General features: G+C 42.9%; 1 protein-coding gene across 1 annotated transcript in view; it reads right to left on the bottom strand.

Annotated features, from left to right (window-relative positions):
* SPON1 (spondin 1) overlaps positions 1–15,824 on the bottom strand; it is a 267,507-nt gene that overhangs the window by 241,468 nt on the left and 10,215 nt on the right. The window contains exon 2 of the mRNA XM_006773190.2: positions 5,249–5,355. Coding sequence (XP_006773253.2) covers positions 5,249–5,355 — 107 coding nt within the window. The remainder of the gene's footprint in view (positions 1–5,248; positions 5,356–15,824) is intronic.

Genomic DNA, 15,824 nt, shown 5'->3' with positions numbered 1-15,824 from the left:
GGGGAAGGGGGCAGGAAATACTCAAGTCAACCCGTAGAACAGATAGCATGTCAGGTGACAATAAAGGCAATGGGGAAAAATTAAGTGGGGAAGCAGCATAGGGAATGTAGCTCAGGGGTGGAATGGAGGAGGGGTGATGTTTCAAATGGGTGCGCAGGATGGCCTCCCTGGGAAAGGGACATCTGAGCAGAGACCTGAAGGACAGGACAGTGAGCCAGGCAGTCGGCTGGGCCGTGAGCATCCCAGGGAGCAATTCCCTTTCAGCAATGGAATACCTAAGGATGGGTGGGTTACTTTTGTACAGGCAGCCCAGCCCTGCATTCCTTGTCACTTTCAATTAGCCATGAGTATACCCAACCAGCTCATCAAAGAGAGACTCCTATGTCTCTCCCGTCTGGCGGCCAGAGACAGATCTCCCAGCCGGTGCCAACACTGGCACGCTGTACCCTGCTTGCTAAGCAGAGAAGGCAGCCCCAGCTCTTCTCGTGGGCCCTCTGCCCAGTGGTGAGAGTTGTAACCCTTACCTTTTTGTGCCCAGCAGCTCCAGTCCCCCAATGAGTGTAAAGGAGCATTAACGTTCACTTGTGTTGTCTCTGTACTGGGTAAGTCTGGATTCTCTGTGTAAGGGCTTACTCATTTAGAAGCAAAATCACCCATTCTCAGAGTCACTTTTAGAATTAAGAATGTAAACTTTAACTAAATTTAAAGAGTATTATAATTTTGTTGTTGATGTTAAGTCTTCAAAGCTGTCAGATTTAGAGTGAGGATGTTAACAAAGAAGGGTATCTAAATATTTGTTAATGTATATATTTTTAAAACTACAATGGCCTTTGTCATTTCTGATTATCTACTCATGTCCCAGCTGATGACTTGCTGTCTTTCTACCATACCTGTTGGTCACAGTGGTCATTTCAGGTCCAGTGACTAGGAGAACACTGTATGTTCCATGAGGGCAACTACAACTGTTTTTCTCAGCATCATATCCCCAGTGCCAACCTCAGAGCCTGGGATGTAGGAGACAATCAATGCTGAGAATAAATGAATGACTTCAGATGACAGCTCTGGCACAGAGAGAAAATACTTCTGTGCTAGAGTGGGAGGGCCAACCACAGAGACCAGCATGTCTGAAGCAGGGGTGGTAGGACGGAGGCATGAGCTGTGATGCCTCACCCTCTAATGCAGTGGTTCTCAACCTTCTGGGCCTTTAAATACAGTTTCTCATGTTGTGACCCAACCATAAAATTATTTTCGTTGCTACTTCATAACTGTAATGTTGCTACTGTTATGAATCATAATGTAAATATCTGATATGCAGGATGGTCTTAGGCGACCCCTGTGAAAGGGTCATTCGACAGCCAAAGGGGTCGCGACCCACAGGTTGAGAACCTCTGCTCTAACATCTGAGATGATGGGAACCCAAGTGGAGTATGTGTGTAATACACAAGGTAGGGCAGGAGTGGGGTGGTGAAGTGAGAAAATCACTGGCACAGTGTTTGCTCCCTTCTCCCCTTAGAAACTCAGTTTCATCATCTGGAAAATGGGGATAACAATGCTAGCCTCACATTGCTGCAGGAATTAAGTAGGAAAATGTATATAAAGCCCTTGGCACAGAAACTACCTCCATAAAAAAGTCATAGTATACCCTGTGTTTTCACCCAGCAAGTGCACATTGAGAGGCTGTGTACCCTGTGGTTGGAAGCAGGGACCTGGACTGAGTAGGTTTGAATCCCAGCCTTGTCACTTCGAGCTGAATTGGTCTTAATTCCTCTGGGCCCCAGTTTCTTCATTTGTGAAAAGCAGGACAATAATGCTTATCTCACAGTGTGGCTCTGAGAATGAAATCAATTCATAAGTGTAAAACACTTAGACCCACACCTGGCACACAAGCATTATTATTGTACGCTGGACATTTTTCATAGTTGTTTCCCACTTTGATCTCTTTAGGGCTGGTGGAAACAGTGAGAGGATGGATAGGAGCAGACAGATGTGTTGATATGATGATGGAGGAGTTCATGTTGGATGGGCTGGATCCGTGTCTCTTTTCAACACTGGTACTCAAATTCTAGTGCATTGGTTTCCCCCTGAGGGCTTGTTAAAACACAGGCTGAGGGGGCCCTACCCTCCAAGCTCCTGATTCAGTAGGTCTGGGTGGGGTTTGAGATTCTGTATTTCTAACAAGTTCTCAGATGCTGGTGCTATTGCTGGTCCAGAGACCACACTCTGAGAACCATTGAAATGTAATAAGAAAGGATGTCAGAAGTTCCAAGGGAAGGAAAAAGGAGGTAATGCATAAAGAGATATGAGCTCTGAAAAAATTCCAAGTAGGACTGAATTACGGACACTGATTGGAAAAATAATCTGTTCATTTAGTCAGTCACCAAACATCTACTCACTGCCCATTGTGAGCAGGGTTCTGTAGTCACCAGTCAGTTTCAAGGACCAAGATTTAACTGAGCAGAAACAACAGTGAAATTGGAGAGAAATATCAATCTATTGAATTAAAACAGAACAGCCTTAAAGAAAGAGAAGCCATGTCCCCACAGGCCTAACTCTACATCATGTAGCCATCTGGCCTAACTCAGGGATCATTTTTTAAAAATATGTTTTTGTTGACTTTAGAGAGAGGGGTAGGAAGTGGGAAAGAGAGACAGAAACATCGATGAGAGAGACACATTGATCGGTGCCTCCTGCAGGTTCCCTACTGGCAATTGAGCCCACAACCAGGCATGTGCCCCCATCTGGAATCAAACTGGGGACTTCTTGGTTCATGGATTGACACTCAGCCACTGAGCAATGCCAGCCAGGCTCAGGCATCATTTTTTAAATTATGGTAGAAAACACATACCATTAACTTACCATTTTAAGTGTACAGTTCAGTGGCACTAAGTACAGTCATACTGTTGTGAACCATATCACCATTTATCTCCAGAACTTTTTTCATCTTCTCAAACTGAAAATCCATACCTGTTCATCAATAAATCCCTGTTTCCCCCTCTTCCACATATCCTGGCAACCACCATTCTACTTTCTTGTCTCTATGAATTTGACTATTCTAGGTACCTCATATAAGTGAAATCATACATTTTTGACTTTTTGTGGCTTAACAAATGTCTTCAGGGTTCATCCATGTTAAAGCATATGTCAGAGTTTCTTTCTTTTTTAGGAATGAATGATATTCCACTGTATATACGACATTTTGTTTATCCATTCATCCATCAATAGACATTTGGCTATTGTGAATAATGCTGCAATGAACATGGGTGTACAAATACCTGTGTGAGTCCTGCTTCCAACCCTTTTGGGTATATAACTCTAAGCATTATTTTAAAGCAGATAGAATTTGTTTGCATGAAGATTAAGATCACATACCTCCATCCCACCCCCCACCTTTTCTTTTCTTAGAACTTTACCACTCCCAACACTCAGGTACCCAGATCTCTCAGCTGCCTGAATCTGATATATCATCCACCTCCAGGTAAATTAGCACAACAAGAACAAGGGAATATATTTGAATGCATTATGGGCTGAATGCATGCCCAAACCTTCCTTTTCTTGTAATGGAAAACTTAACTGACACTGTCCCAGTACACCTGTGCCAGGAATTTATGCAATATTCTATGCCTGGCCAGCATGGCTCAGTGGTTGAGCATCAACCTATGAACCAGGAGGTCACGGTTCAATTCCAGTCAGGGCACATGCCCAGGTTGCAGGCTTTATCCCCAGTGTGGGGCGTGCAGGAGGCAGCTGATCAATGATTCTCTCTCATCATTGGTATTTCTATCTCTCTCTCCCTTTCCCTTCCTCTCTGAAATCAATAGAAAATATATTTTAAAAATAATCTAAGGAAATGATTTAGTTTCTGGAATCAGACACCTGATAGAGGAATCTGGTCTTACTATTTACTAGCCGTTGAGGCAAACGATTTAATCTCTCTAGCTTCAATTTCCTGATCTATAAGGTAGGAATAAAACTATAATAAGGCAAGCTAATTAAATTAAGATAAACCATGATAAAATAAAGCACTTAACCTAGTGCCTGGCTTATGGTAAGTACCCAAATACATATATACCTTATATACATTTGTTAACACTGCTGTCAGTATTATTGTGGAGTAACTCCTTCAGATACATGCCAAGAAAGTTCCTGCCATCTAGGTATACAGAAGGACATTATAATGAACATGGACTTAACAGATCTACTAGGTCAGAAACCCCAAATCCTAAAAAATGGAAATTTTTTTAAATCACAGGATTCAAAATTACAACCTGGCCACAAGGGATTAAAACATATCTCTGAATGGAGAAAATATTTTGGGGCAGGCTTCTCTGTGAAGCCCACGTATCGTACCAGCATCCCCAGCGGCCAGCTATGGGTCTAAGGAATCTTCTGAGTTTGCAAATGCCAGTTAGAAATGGATTCCAGAACAATGGAAATTTGAGAGACGTAATGGTTACCACAAATTTGGCCAGGCCCTTCCTAGGATCGCCCAGTCCTTCTGGGACATGTTCTGACAACTTGCCGGCCTTTTATGAAGCCTCTGAAAAGGAATGATGTTCCTGCCACTTCCGTTAGCAGAATATTCCGCGGTGAAATATGACTCACTGTCAGGGCCCGCGCCTTTGCGATCCCCTTTCTTCTCCTGACCCACTTTCATCGTGCTGTGCCCTTTTGTACAAAGTCAGATGAAGCCTCTCCGGGAGGGGCTTGCTCTGTGAGGACTGACATTTAAAGACCATTTCCACCTCTTAAACTCACTCCTGTTCATTTAGCCAAGCAAAGCATGTTTAATTCTTTTAATCTTCCCCCATAAATCAATCCCGTCATTCCCTTAATAGTCCTTCTCCTGCGCTTTGAACTCCCTCCAGTCTGGCCATCCTAAGCTCTTGTTCCGTTTACACTTGAGAATTGCCAGTCACTCATGAAATGGCTGTGCAGGAAAAACAGCCAGGCCTGCCCGGGTTCCAAGCGCTCTCTCCGAGCTGACTGTCTGCTGCCTAGAGGTACTGCGAGCCCAGAGAAAAGCCCTGCCCAGTGGCCAACCCCTTAAGGTAGATTTGAGGCATTTGCTGCCTACTCCATGATGGGTCTTTCAAGGAGACCTGGCCCACCTCGCCAATAGTCAAGGGAATTGCATGAGAAGCCACCTCAGACACCTACACCCCTCATTTTACTCAGGCCTCTCAGTTTGTCCACCTATCATTTGGCTTCTATCTACCAGGACCATGGATAAGCCCAGAAAGGATCTTACCTGGAAGGTGCCAGCATGGTCTTCTTCCTTATCACCCTCTCTGTGTTCTTTGAGGGCAATTAGTGTAAACCCTCGGAAGTAGGAGGGAGTAGCAGCTGAAAGTGTCACTGTGGAGAGAGAAGAAAGCAGATTATAAGCACAGGAACCCACTGCCTTCTATTTGTGAAATGGATAGATGTGAGTTCTCCATCAGCATTCCAGACCTGTGGAATAGAGGGGCAGTGGACAGTGGGAAAGGCTTGTCCAGTCAAGTAGTGAACTCTCTCTCCGCCCAGTTCCTTCTTACATTTCAAAACTTGCTAAATGCCTGAATTGCTCTCTCACTTAGGAATTATTGAACCAACCAAGACTGTGGTGAGCTCTCTCCCAGTAACCATGATTTGATAAAGATAGTCCCTGGTGAGCAACTCTAATCTTGACAGTTATCTAATGGTACACTTCCATTAGACTGACCCACGGGAAATCTAGCTGCTCACAGTACATATTGACAGAGACTGTCTTGTGTTTTCCAAAACACATTTCCTTTCTCTTGTGGGCACTCGGCTAGACCACACAGTCAGCCTCCCTTGCAATTAGGTGGAAATCATGGACAGACATGATGCATGCTGCCTCCAACCTGACACATACACATTTTCCATTTGATCCTCCACTCTTCTCTCCTGCCTCTGCCTGCCAAATTCACGGGATATGACAGAGGACTGGTGTCCCGGGAGAAGAAGGAGGAGCCACAACATAGAAAGAACCTGGGATTCTGAATAACCACAAAGAATCACTCACTGACCAGAGACAACCATATTGTATTTTGCATAAACTGGAAATAAACTTATATTATGGAGTTTTGTGATAGCAACTGGGGTTATGAATTTACATTATACTCTTCCTCTTCACATTTACCTAGAGAACTATGTTTTCATAAAAATCCTGTTCAAGTGTCTTCTCAGCAATGATAGTCAACCCTCCCTTTGTATACCCAATCTCCAGAGATGAAAATCTTTTACTATAATTTTTGTACTGAATTGAAATTCCCTTTTTACCTGCCTTCTCCACTGTACTGTCCATTAATGGAGAGGGGCTGGATTTTAATTATCTTTGTATCCCCAGCATTTAGCACAGAGCCTGGCATCTAATAGACACTCAATTCAAGTTTCTTGAAATTTATATAAATCAAGGCTTAAATTACTCTACTGCCTGATCAAAGTGTTAAGATTCTGGTCTTTAAACATGGAATTATAGACTATTAGAGCCTCAAGCTACCCCAAGTATCATCCATTCCAGCCTTCCAACTTTACAACTAGGATCCAAAGACACAGAGAGGTCAACAACAGCCCAAGGTAGTAGGACCACCTAGAGTTGCACATGCTGAGTATATTCATAGTATGGGTATCCCACAAGTGTTGATGACATAAAAAATTTATGATCAATTCATTTAAAATATATTTATGCAATTCTGATAAGCAACCCCCTGTTGGGGAGGGGCATTTAGTATTCCTCAAACTAGTTTCAGTCCTGAAAATGAAGCACCCTAAAACTCCCAAAACTAAAACGACCATCTTGGATAATGTTCAGTGATCCATGAGCAACCAACACAGTGACTCTCAGAGAACTTTGAGACACAAAGATTAAAAATCTCATGCTGTAATTGGTCAGTTCATCCTGCAAAAAGTAAAGGGGCATTCTTATTGGCTACTGATGTCTATAAAAGGTCAGATAGAAAGTAAGAAAGAAAGCATGGGACGGGGGTGGGAGGAGAAGCACTATAAAGTACAGTAAGAACATTGTGGTGCTCAGCAGTGGCAAGCAGCCACTGGATGATGGTTATGATGTCAGGAGAAAGAGCTGAGATCTCTGAGGAACAGATGGAATCCCCCAAAGCAGTCTGAGGCTGTCTGAAGTGGAGTGGGGTGGTCTTAAAGGTCATAATTCTGGAGGAAGGGGAGCAGACAATAAAGGTGCACTGCCTAGATCCCCTCAAATTCCTCTTTACCATTTTAAAGTGCCCTTGACACTGATGTGTCTTTGCGTCTAGTGGCCAACACCTGTGACCCTCAGGTCACTGGAGCCTGCTCTGCCTAATACGAAAGTCCCACATCCTGCATCAGGAGAGACAGCTCTGAGGGGTACCTGCCACTTCAAAATAGCCCTCCAGGATCAGACTGAAACTCTCCTTCAGGACCTTCCCTGGGGTCACAGCCTGTCAGGGACTCTTCCCCGCTCCATCCATCTTGCTTCCCCACTCCCTTATTAGTTTTTCCCTGGGAGCACTTCCTTAATAAGTCACCTATACCTAAATCCTCACCTGAGGGTTTGTGTTATGGATTAAATCTTTTTCTCTAAAAATATATGTTGCAATTCCCTCCCCTGACCTTCCCCCACCCCCATCCTTGGAAATGTGACCTTATTTGGAAGTAGCATCTTTGCAGGTGTAATTAGTTTAGAGATCATACTGGATTAGCCCTAAATCCAATATGCCTGGTGTCCTTAGAAGAGAACTGGAGACACACGGAAGAATGCCATGTAACGACAGAAGCAGAGACTGGAGTGATGCATCTACAAGCCAAGAAATAGCAAGGATTGTCTCCAGAAGCCAGGAGAACCATGGGAGAAATGCTCCCTCTGAGCCTCAAGAAGGGACCAACTCTGCTGACACCTTGGTTTCAGCGTGTTAGCCTCCGGAAATGTGAGAGAACACATTGCTGTTGTTTTAAGCCTCTGGTTTGTGGTATCATGTGTGGCAGCCCTAGGAAATGAATACAGTACGCTTCTGGGGGAGCCAACCTGAGACAGATAGTCAACCTTTGCTTCACAGCCACTGGCTTCGGCATGAAGTTCACACTCCAGGGACTAGCAGGCCCTTGGTCTCTATCACTCCAGCTTCACCAACCACATCCCCATCCCTCCTCCTCCCAACACTGCATTCCAGTCCTGGGACTCACTGGCAGGTTCCTGGAAAGTCTTATCACTTCACCCTGCAGTATTTTTTCTCCACAAGCTCCTCATATGCCTGGAATGTTCCACTTCCTCCATTCCCTACAAACTTCTTCAAAAATCAGCTAAATTTTCACCTTTTGTGTGATGTGTCCTCTGATTTCCTCATCACAACCTGGGTGCTCTTTTTTCCTGGACCCTGTTAAGATTAAAAATACCTATACAATGGGCATAATAACGGAACTTACCTTAAAGTATCAGTGTGAAGCATAAATGAATTAATACCATGTTTGGCATGATTCCTAAAATTCCTTAAAATCATGTTTGGCAAATAATAGGCACTTAATAAATATTAGCTCTTATTATTATCATCAGTGGTGAGATTATCCCATTAATTATATTTTATGTGTGTGTTTTTTAACCTATTTTGTAAATCCTTCAAAGATGAGAACCACATCTGAACTTAGCACCATAATTGACACAGAGCTGATGTGTAATTAAACCTACTGAATTGCATTCATGGATTGGTAGACTTGGTGTTATGAAGATGTCAGATCTCCTCAAATTGATTTATAGATTTAGTACAATCTAATTAAAATCCCAGCATGTTTTTATGATATTGAGAAGCCAATTCTAAAACTTATATGCAAGTGCAAAGATCCAAGAATATCTAAGGAGATTGAGAAAGGAGTAAAAAGTTGGAGGGTTTATACTGCCAGATATCGATATACATTTATAGAGATTAAGCCAGTGTACTAAAGCAAGGGAAACAATAGGCCGAATAAATAGTTTGGAGTCCAGAAAAGGTTTCACAAATAAACTTGATTTATGATAAAAGATGTACCTCAGAGCAGTGGGAGAAAGAAAATATGTTCAATACATGGTATAGGACAACTGAATAACCATTACTGAATGCCTTATAGTAATGAAAATGAACAAATTGTTGTACATACAGCATGGATAAATCTCACAAACATAATCTTGAGTGAAAGAAGACAAACACAAAAGAATATAAAAAATATGATTACACTTACATATCCTATATAATAAAAGCCTAATATGCTAAGTGTCTGGTCATCTGGTCATCCATTCAACCAATCAAAGCATAATATGCTAATGATATGCTAAGGCCACTCAACCACTCGCTATGACATGCACTAACCACCAGGGCAGACGCTCTGACCCATAGGTTAGCTTGCTGCTGGAGTCTGGCCATTCAGGACTGAGCGAGATGGGCCGGACAGATCCTGGACACGTGCAGTTTCTCCCTGGCTGGTCAACCTCCCACATCCCTCTCTGGCCCCGATTGTGCACCAGTGGGGTCCCTCATCTTGACCTGCATCCTCTCACAATTTGGGACGCCTCGGAGGATGTCGGAGAGCCGGTTTTGGCCCAATCCCACAGGGCAGGCTGAGGGACTCAACTGGTGCATGAATTCATGCACCAGGCCTCTAGTATTTATATACAGTTCAAAAACAGGCAAAGTAATCTATGATGTAGAGGTCTGAACAGCAGTTACACATGTGGGAAAGGAGAGTGCGTACTGATTTGAAAGGGGCACAGGGATGCTTCTGGAGTGCTAGGCTTGTTCTATTTTCTTGATCTGAGTGTATTCAATGTCATAATTCATTAAGCGGCATGATTAGTGAACTTTTCTGTATGTAAATTACATTTTTATTAAATGTTTCTGAATGATAAATGTTCATCTTACTGTATATATGTGCAGCACCCTTAAATGGCTAATTATAAACTCAGCTTCCCAGAATGCTGCATTCCTGTAGGTGCTAGAAAACTAAGGTTTGACTCTACCTTATAGAATACAACCCACAAGAGGTTGAGCCCAGTGTGGTGTTTCAATCCATAATTATCACAGGTGATGATGGTATTACACAGTATATAATTTGAAGGAAAACAGGAGACCCCTATCTCTCAGAGGACCCCATTATATGACTCTCCTGAAAGGAACAAATATGCAGTGTATTCTGAGTTCCAGTAATGATTAAATATGGCAATAAATAATAGAATTTTCTCTCTAATGACTTCTTCCAAGTGCCTCCCAAGAGAGGCCATTAAGAGACCCAAGAAATTCAAGAAAAATGCTTACAAAGGATTTAAAAAAGAAAAGAAAAAAAAAGTCCATTAAAAAAAAAAAGAGCCATCCTGTGATCACATACAGGAAACTGGTTAAGAACAAAGATTTTGGATGAGAATCTTAGAGTTACCACTTATTAATTATGTGACCCCTGGCCAGTTACTTAACCTCCACATTTCCTCATTTTTAAAAAGAGTTAATGATATTGCCTTTCTCATAGGAATGTGGAAAGGATTAAATAAGCATTTATCACAGTACCTGGAACATATAAAGCATTCAAGAATTGTAAAGGATGATGATGGTGGAGGCAGTAGTGATGATGATGTTGGGGATGAAGAAGATGATAAACATGATGATAATGATGATGAAGATCATGATGCCCAGTAGGCTGATTAACTAACAATAATTTTCAAATAGTTGTTTCTCAGGGACAATGATTGAATCTTCAAAGAAAAATTCTAGTGGGTGCTAATGAAGGACTACTGAGAGGATTGCAATGGAGATAACTGTGTTGGGGATGACTTTTGCAGGGCCAGGTTATAGAGGAATTTGAGTAAGTCATAATAAACTGAGTCTTCGTGCAGCTCACCATACCCAAGACAGGGCGCTATGTGAGATCCTCTCAGCCTTTCACATCCAAACAATATACCCAGTCAATACCCCTCCCCTTTTCTTGAATACCTCTCACCAATTTTAATTATTTGTGAATTGTTAAAAGATAGCCTCCCTTAATAATTTGTAAACCCCACGAGAACAGAAACCAAGCCTGTCTTGAACTGCGCTGTATCTTTAGCATTTAGCACACCTCTTAACATAAAGAAAATCCTCAATAAATACTTGTTGAATGAATGAATGACAAAGAGTTCATTTGTCTTTAGTGCCTAATTTGCTACTCCTATTCTGGTTCCTCCTCCAAAGTTCTCATGGATTTTATGGGTTACCATATGTAATATGTTATCTTCCTTTATCTTTTTGTGTACTGAACATTTGTCTGTGCCAGCCCAATGCTGTGTCCCTAGAGGCACAGAGGGAAAAGGCATTGCCTCTGCCCTCTAGAAGCACACAGTCTAATAGATGGCAGAAAAAGACACATCAGCAGATGTTTTTAATAACATATGATAGGTACTATGGAGGTATGAACAAAGTGGTCTGGGATCCTAGAGGAGAGAACATGTGAGTCTATTGGGGGAGTTAGAGGAGGCTTCAAGGAAGAGATGTCATTTGAGCTACAAGGTGAAGGAGAAAGAAGAGTCTGTCCAGTGGACAAGATGAGCAACAGCATCACAGGTAGAAGGAAAGGCACGGTAGGCCAGTCTTGGCCTTGGAAATGACAACTGATTCTTTATTTCATAAGTTGCCAGCTGGGATGGAAGGTGTGCTATGAGGCTAGGGGAGGAATGAGCCCAGGGGGTAGATAGTTAAAGCCTTCAGAGCCTTGCTAAGAAGTGTGGATACCACCCTGGAGGCAATGAGGAGGCACTGATGGGTTTGAGTTTGGGGAATGTCATATTCAGATTTATGTTTTAAGAATATCAGACTGAAAGTTATATGATTATTGGATTACAGCCCTACACTTAAAACCAGCTCAGTGGCAAGGGCCTTTCTGGCTTGTTTATATGAGAACTGATAATTTACACTAGAGGCTAGCCTCAAATCTCCAAGGTTGAGTTTTCCCCACCTTTGGGTACACTTGCCATGTGAATACTTCAGTTCCACCTAAGTCCCAAATAGCTTTCTGGGTCCTTCAAATGTTGCTGTGTTAACCATCCAACATAAACTCTGACGGACTGTTACCCAATTCATTGCCTATGCCCATTGCCCTTATTGGACCTTGTCCAGTGTCATCACCCTTACCACTCTGTCTCTGGGTTTCAGACCCCCAGCCCCAGTGTCAACCAGGAGGTCCTGAAGCAGATCCCACTCCATCACGCAGCCAGTTCTTGCCATCCACCTGCTATGTGTGACTGAGATGCACCAGCCTTTATGCCCACACATCAACTACAAGGAACTCAGCTTCTGCCTTAAATTGTAACATGATGCTGTGGTCCACTGTCTATTCTGCACAACTTCCAAAGCTCTGAGGAGCTGCAACTCACGTGCTTCACTTAGAAATTGGCACAACAATTTAGCCCATTCCTCCAGGATTGGGCAGAAAAAGATGCTGGTGATGCACTGGCAGATAGGAAGACAGAGCTAAAAGTCCAAGGGTGAGCAAGTGTGTATAGTGGGGTTGGATTATACTGTTCCCCTGGATAATCTTCGACAGTGGATGTTCCCAGAATTCCCTGACAAAGGTGAAACATCTCACATTCCCAATTAAAGATCATGCATATTTAAAATTGCAAGGGCTGTCTTTTGATAATGGATGTAGCCATCAGACCTGCCTTCAAACTCCCCTCTGTTCACTTTGTGTAACCTTAGGCAAGTTATGTGACCTCTCAATGTCTCAGCTTCCAATCACCTATAAAATGGCAGTAATAGACTTATGTCATGTTCTTATTATGATCATTAATCTATAATAATAAAAGGGCAATATGCCAATTAGACCGAACGTCCTTCTGGGCATCATTCCAGAGGTCCATCTGGACCAGTGGTTCTCAACCTTCCTAATGCCGCGACCCTTTAATACAGTTCCTCATGTTGTGGTGACCCCCAACCATAAAATTATTTTCGTTGCTACTTCATAACTGGAATTTTGCTCCTGTTATGAATTGTAATGTAAATATCTGATATGCAGGATGTATTTTCATTGTTTGTGACCCACAGGTTGAGAACTGCTGACAAAGCCAGGGCCAGAGGGAAGCTAAGTCTCGGGTGTCAGAGGGAAGCTGGTGCTGGCAGCCAGGGGAAGGAAGGCCTACTCTTGCATGAAATTTGTGCATTGGTCCTCTAGTAAATTAATATTTTTAATAGTTAGTATATATAAATGTTTGCTAAATTAATAAAATATATTAAGCCCTGGCTTAATATTAAGCTCAGTTGGTTGGAGTGTAGTCCCATATGCCAAAATGTTGTGGGTTCGATTTCCAGTCAGGGCACATACCTAGGTTGTGGGTTTGATGCTTGGTTGGAGCATATACTGGAGGCAACCAATCGATGTTTCTCTCTCACACTAATGTCTCTTTCTCTCTCTCTCTCTCTCTCTCTCTCTCTCTCTCTCTCTCTCTCCCTCTTTATCTCTAAGATCAGTGAAAATATATCCCCAGGTGAGAATTAAAAATAAATAAATATATAAAATAAGTCAATCTCCTGTATAAAATAGGGATCATCATTATCATCTTATGTCATAAGGATTAAAGAAAATAATGAATATGAAATACATTACAACAGCGCAATAGACGTTCATTCTTTCTCCCATGTGCTACCTCATCATGGGAGCCAGATGAATGGGTCCTGAGCTGAACAACATGTGGATCGGTAGAGGAAGGAAAGGGAAGGATGCTCCTGGGGAACTGGGGATAGGTCAACGAAGAGATGTAGCTGAGGGCAGGACGCTCTACAGGATATATGCTATTTAGAACCACACTTCTTCCTCTACTGTGACCATGTGACCTTCAGGGATACTAATCACAGTCCCTCTTTCCTTCTTAAGATATAAAGTCACAAAAATGACTGTGATCCAGAGTCAGCTTATGGCTATACTCCATTCCCCTGGGTATGTGACCCAAACTGGACCAATCAGAATCGTTCCCTGGGATTTTTCATTTTGGAGTTAAAGTGAAAGGGATTTTCTTTTAGTTACCGAACTAACTGAAAGGTTTTTCACTGAAGGTCATTGGCAGCTATCTTTCCTGTCATTTGGAGAAAGTTTATCTCTAGTAAGTAAAATGAGGGTAACACACAGAAATCCAGACAGAGATAAAGGATGGAAGGAGCAAGAGAGAGAGAGAACGAACCCACGTGAGGCCCTAGATCCATTTATACGTGAAGCCAGAACCACCCCTGGACTGTCTAAATATGGGACTCAATAAATTCTCTTTTTTGCTTTAGTTTAACTTTATTCCTGTCACTTGCAGTGGAAAGAGTTCTGACTAATCTTGAAGCAAAGAAAGAAAATAACTCTGCGTAGATTATAGAAACAGTATTCATGACTAAACTGGGGTGGCTGACCAGGAGGGTGGCAGTTGGTATTTAAATATCATTGAGATGATAGCAGATCAGTTGGCTTCAAAACTATTTAACTAGATATCATCTTTAGGAAAGGATTCTAAGGGATGTCAGAAGACTCTGTCCAGACGCCCGATCTGCTCCACATTCTTATCAACTTCTTTGATAACGGCTTCTAAGGCAGGCTTATTAAAATTGTGGGTAATCCAAAATTAGATCATGTGGATTAGTGACTCAATGACAGAATCCAGATTCATGAATGGTTGACAGCTACAGGGGTGGACCCACACATGCTGGATTGGAGGAACGGGGAATCATGTCAAATGTGACGTTCAAGGACCAGTTACACCAGTGTAGTGTGAGGAGGGCAGCAGGCCTCCCAGAAAATCACAGGAATTTTGGCTGGCTATAAGCTTGGTGTGATCCCAGAGCACAGCTGCCAAAATTGCAAACACAAGACCTGGCAAGCCTCACACAAACTCAGTGTCCAGGACAAGGGAGATAATCATTTGGCCTTGTTCCATCCTGGAGTACAGACCACATTTGGAGTACAAGGTGCAAGGAAACAAGAAGCAGCATCCTGTAAAGAATGGCTTCAAGAAAGGGTCAGAAGTCATGGGAGCTATTTCTCCACAAACACCTCAAGGGCTGATATATGGCCAAGGGGAAACCTTATATGCTTGACTCCCAAGGACAGAACCTGACGATGAGGGAAATTACATGGAAGGCAGATGTTGGCAGCAGAGAAGTAAAACCAAGTCAGCCCTAGCTCAGACTCCACCAGTCCGTGAGAGTGGTCACCTAAAGGAAGCTCAGGTTCTTCTCTCCTCGCTACTCCACTGCCAAGCAGGGGGCGCTGCTATTGTGCTGCTTTGAGGACATTCCACTGGCTGCTGTACTGTGTCCCATTGCGACTGGGAGTCCAAGGGGGAGGCTGGGAGAGATGGTAATGGGGGGAAATGCTCATAGAAAAGTGACCACCTTTTGGCCATCTTCTCTTTGTGCCTCACCATCTCATTTCAAAAGAAAAAGAAATAAACTACCTAGAATATAGCCCTGGAATCCAGCCCTTTGTTGGGGTGGGGCCAGTAAAACTATATTATATATTTTTTTAATTTTTCCACGGGATTCAGATGCATAGCTAGGTTTGGGAACAGCACAAATGACCCTACAAAGTGCTGATTCCAGAGAAGGTCACTTTAAATGCTGGTTTCTAGATTTGATGGATCAGCAGTCCCCTCTGCTTTATTCTTCATATAATCAGAGTCAGTGTCTGAAGCTGGCAGCCCCTTTGCTTTGCTCTTTTGCCTTCTATCCTCTGCTTTGCACCTCTGAACCAACAATGATCCAGCTTTCACCATGCATGTGACTGCGGACCTCTTCCCTCCCTGGACCCAGGCCCTCCGCCTGCCCTCAACCTCCTGGAGCTCCTTGCCGTTTGTCCCCATCCCT

This window comes from Myotis davidii, unplaced genomic scaffold (assembly GCF_000327345.1).
Source record: "Myotis davidii unplaced genomic scaffold, ASM32734v1 scaffold946, whole genome shotgun sequence".
In the NCBI taxonomy this organism is placed as follows: Eukaryota; Metazoa; Chordata; class Mammalia; order Chiroptera; family Vespertilionidae; genus Myotis; species Myotis davidii.
Note: the sequence above shows the minus strand (reverse complement) of the source record. Positions and strands in the feature narration are given on the sequence as shown.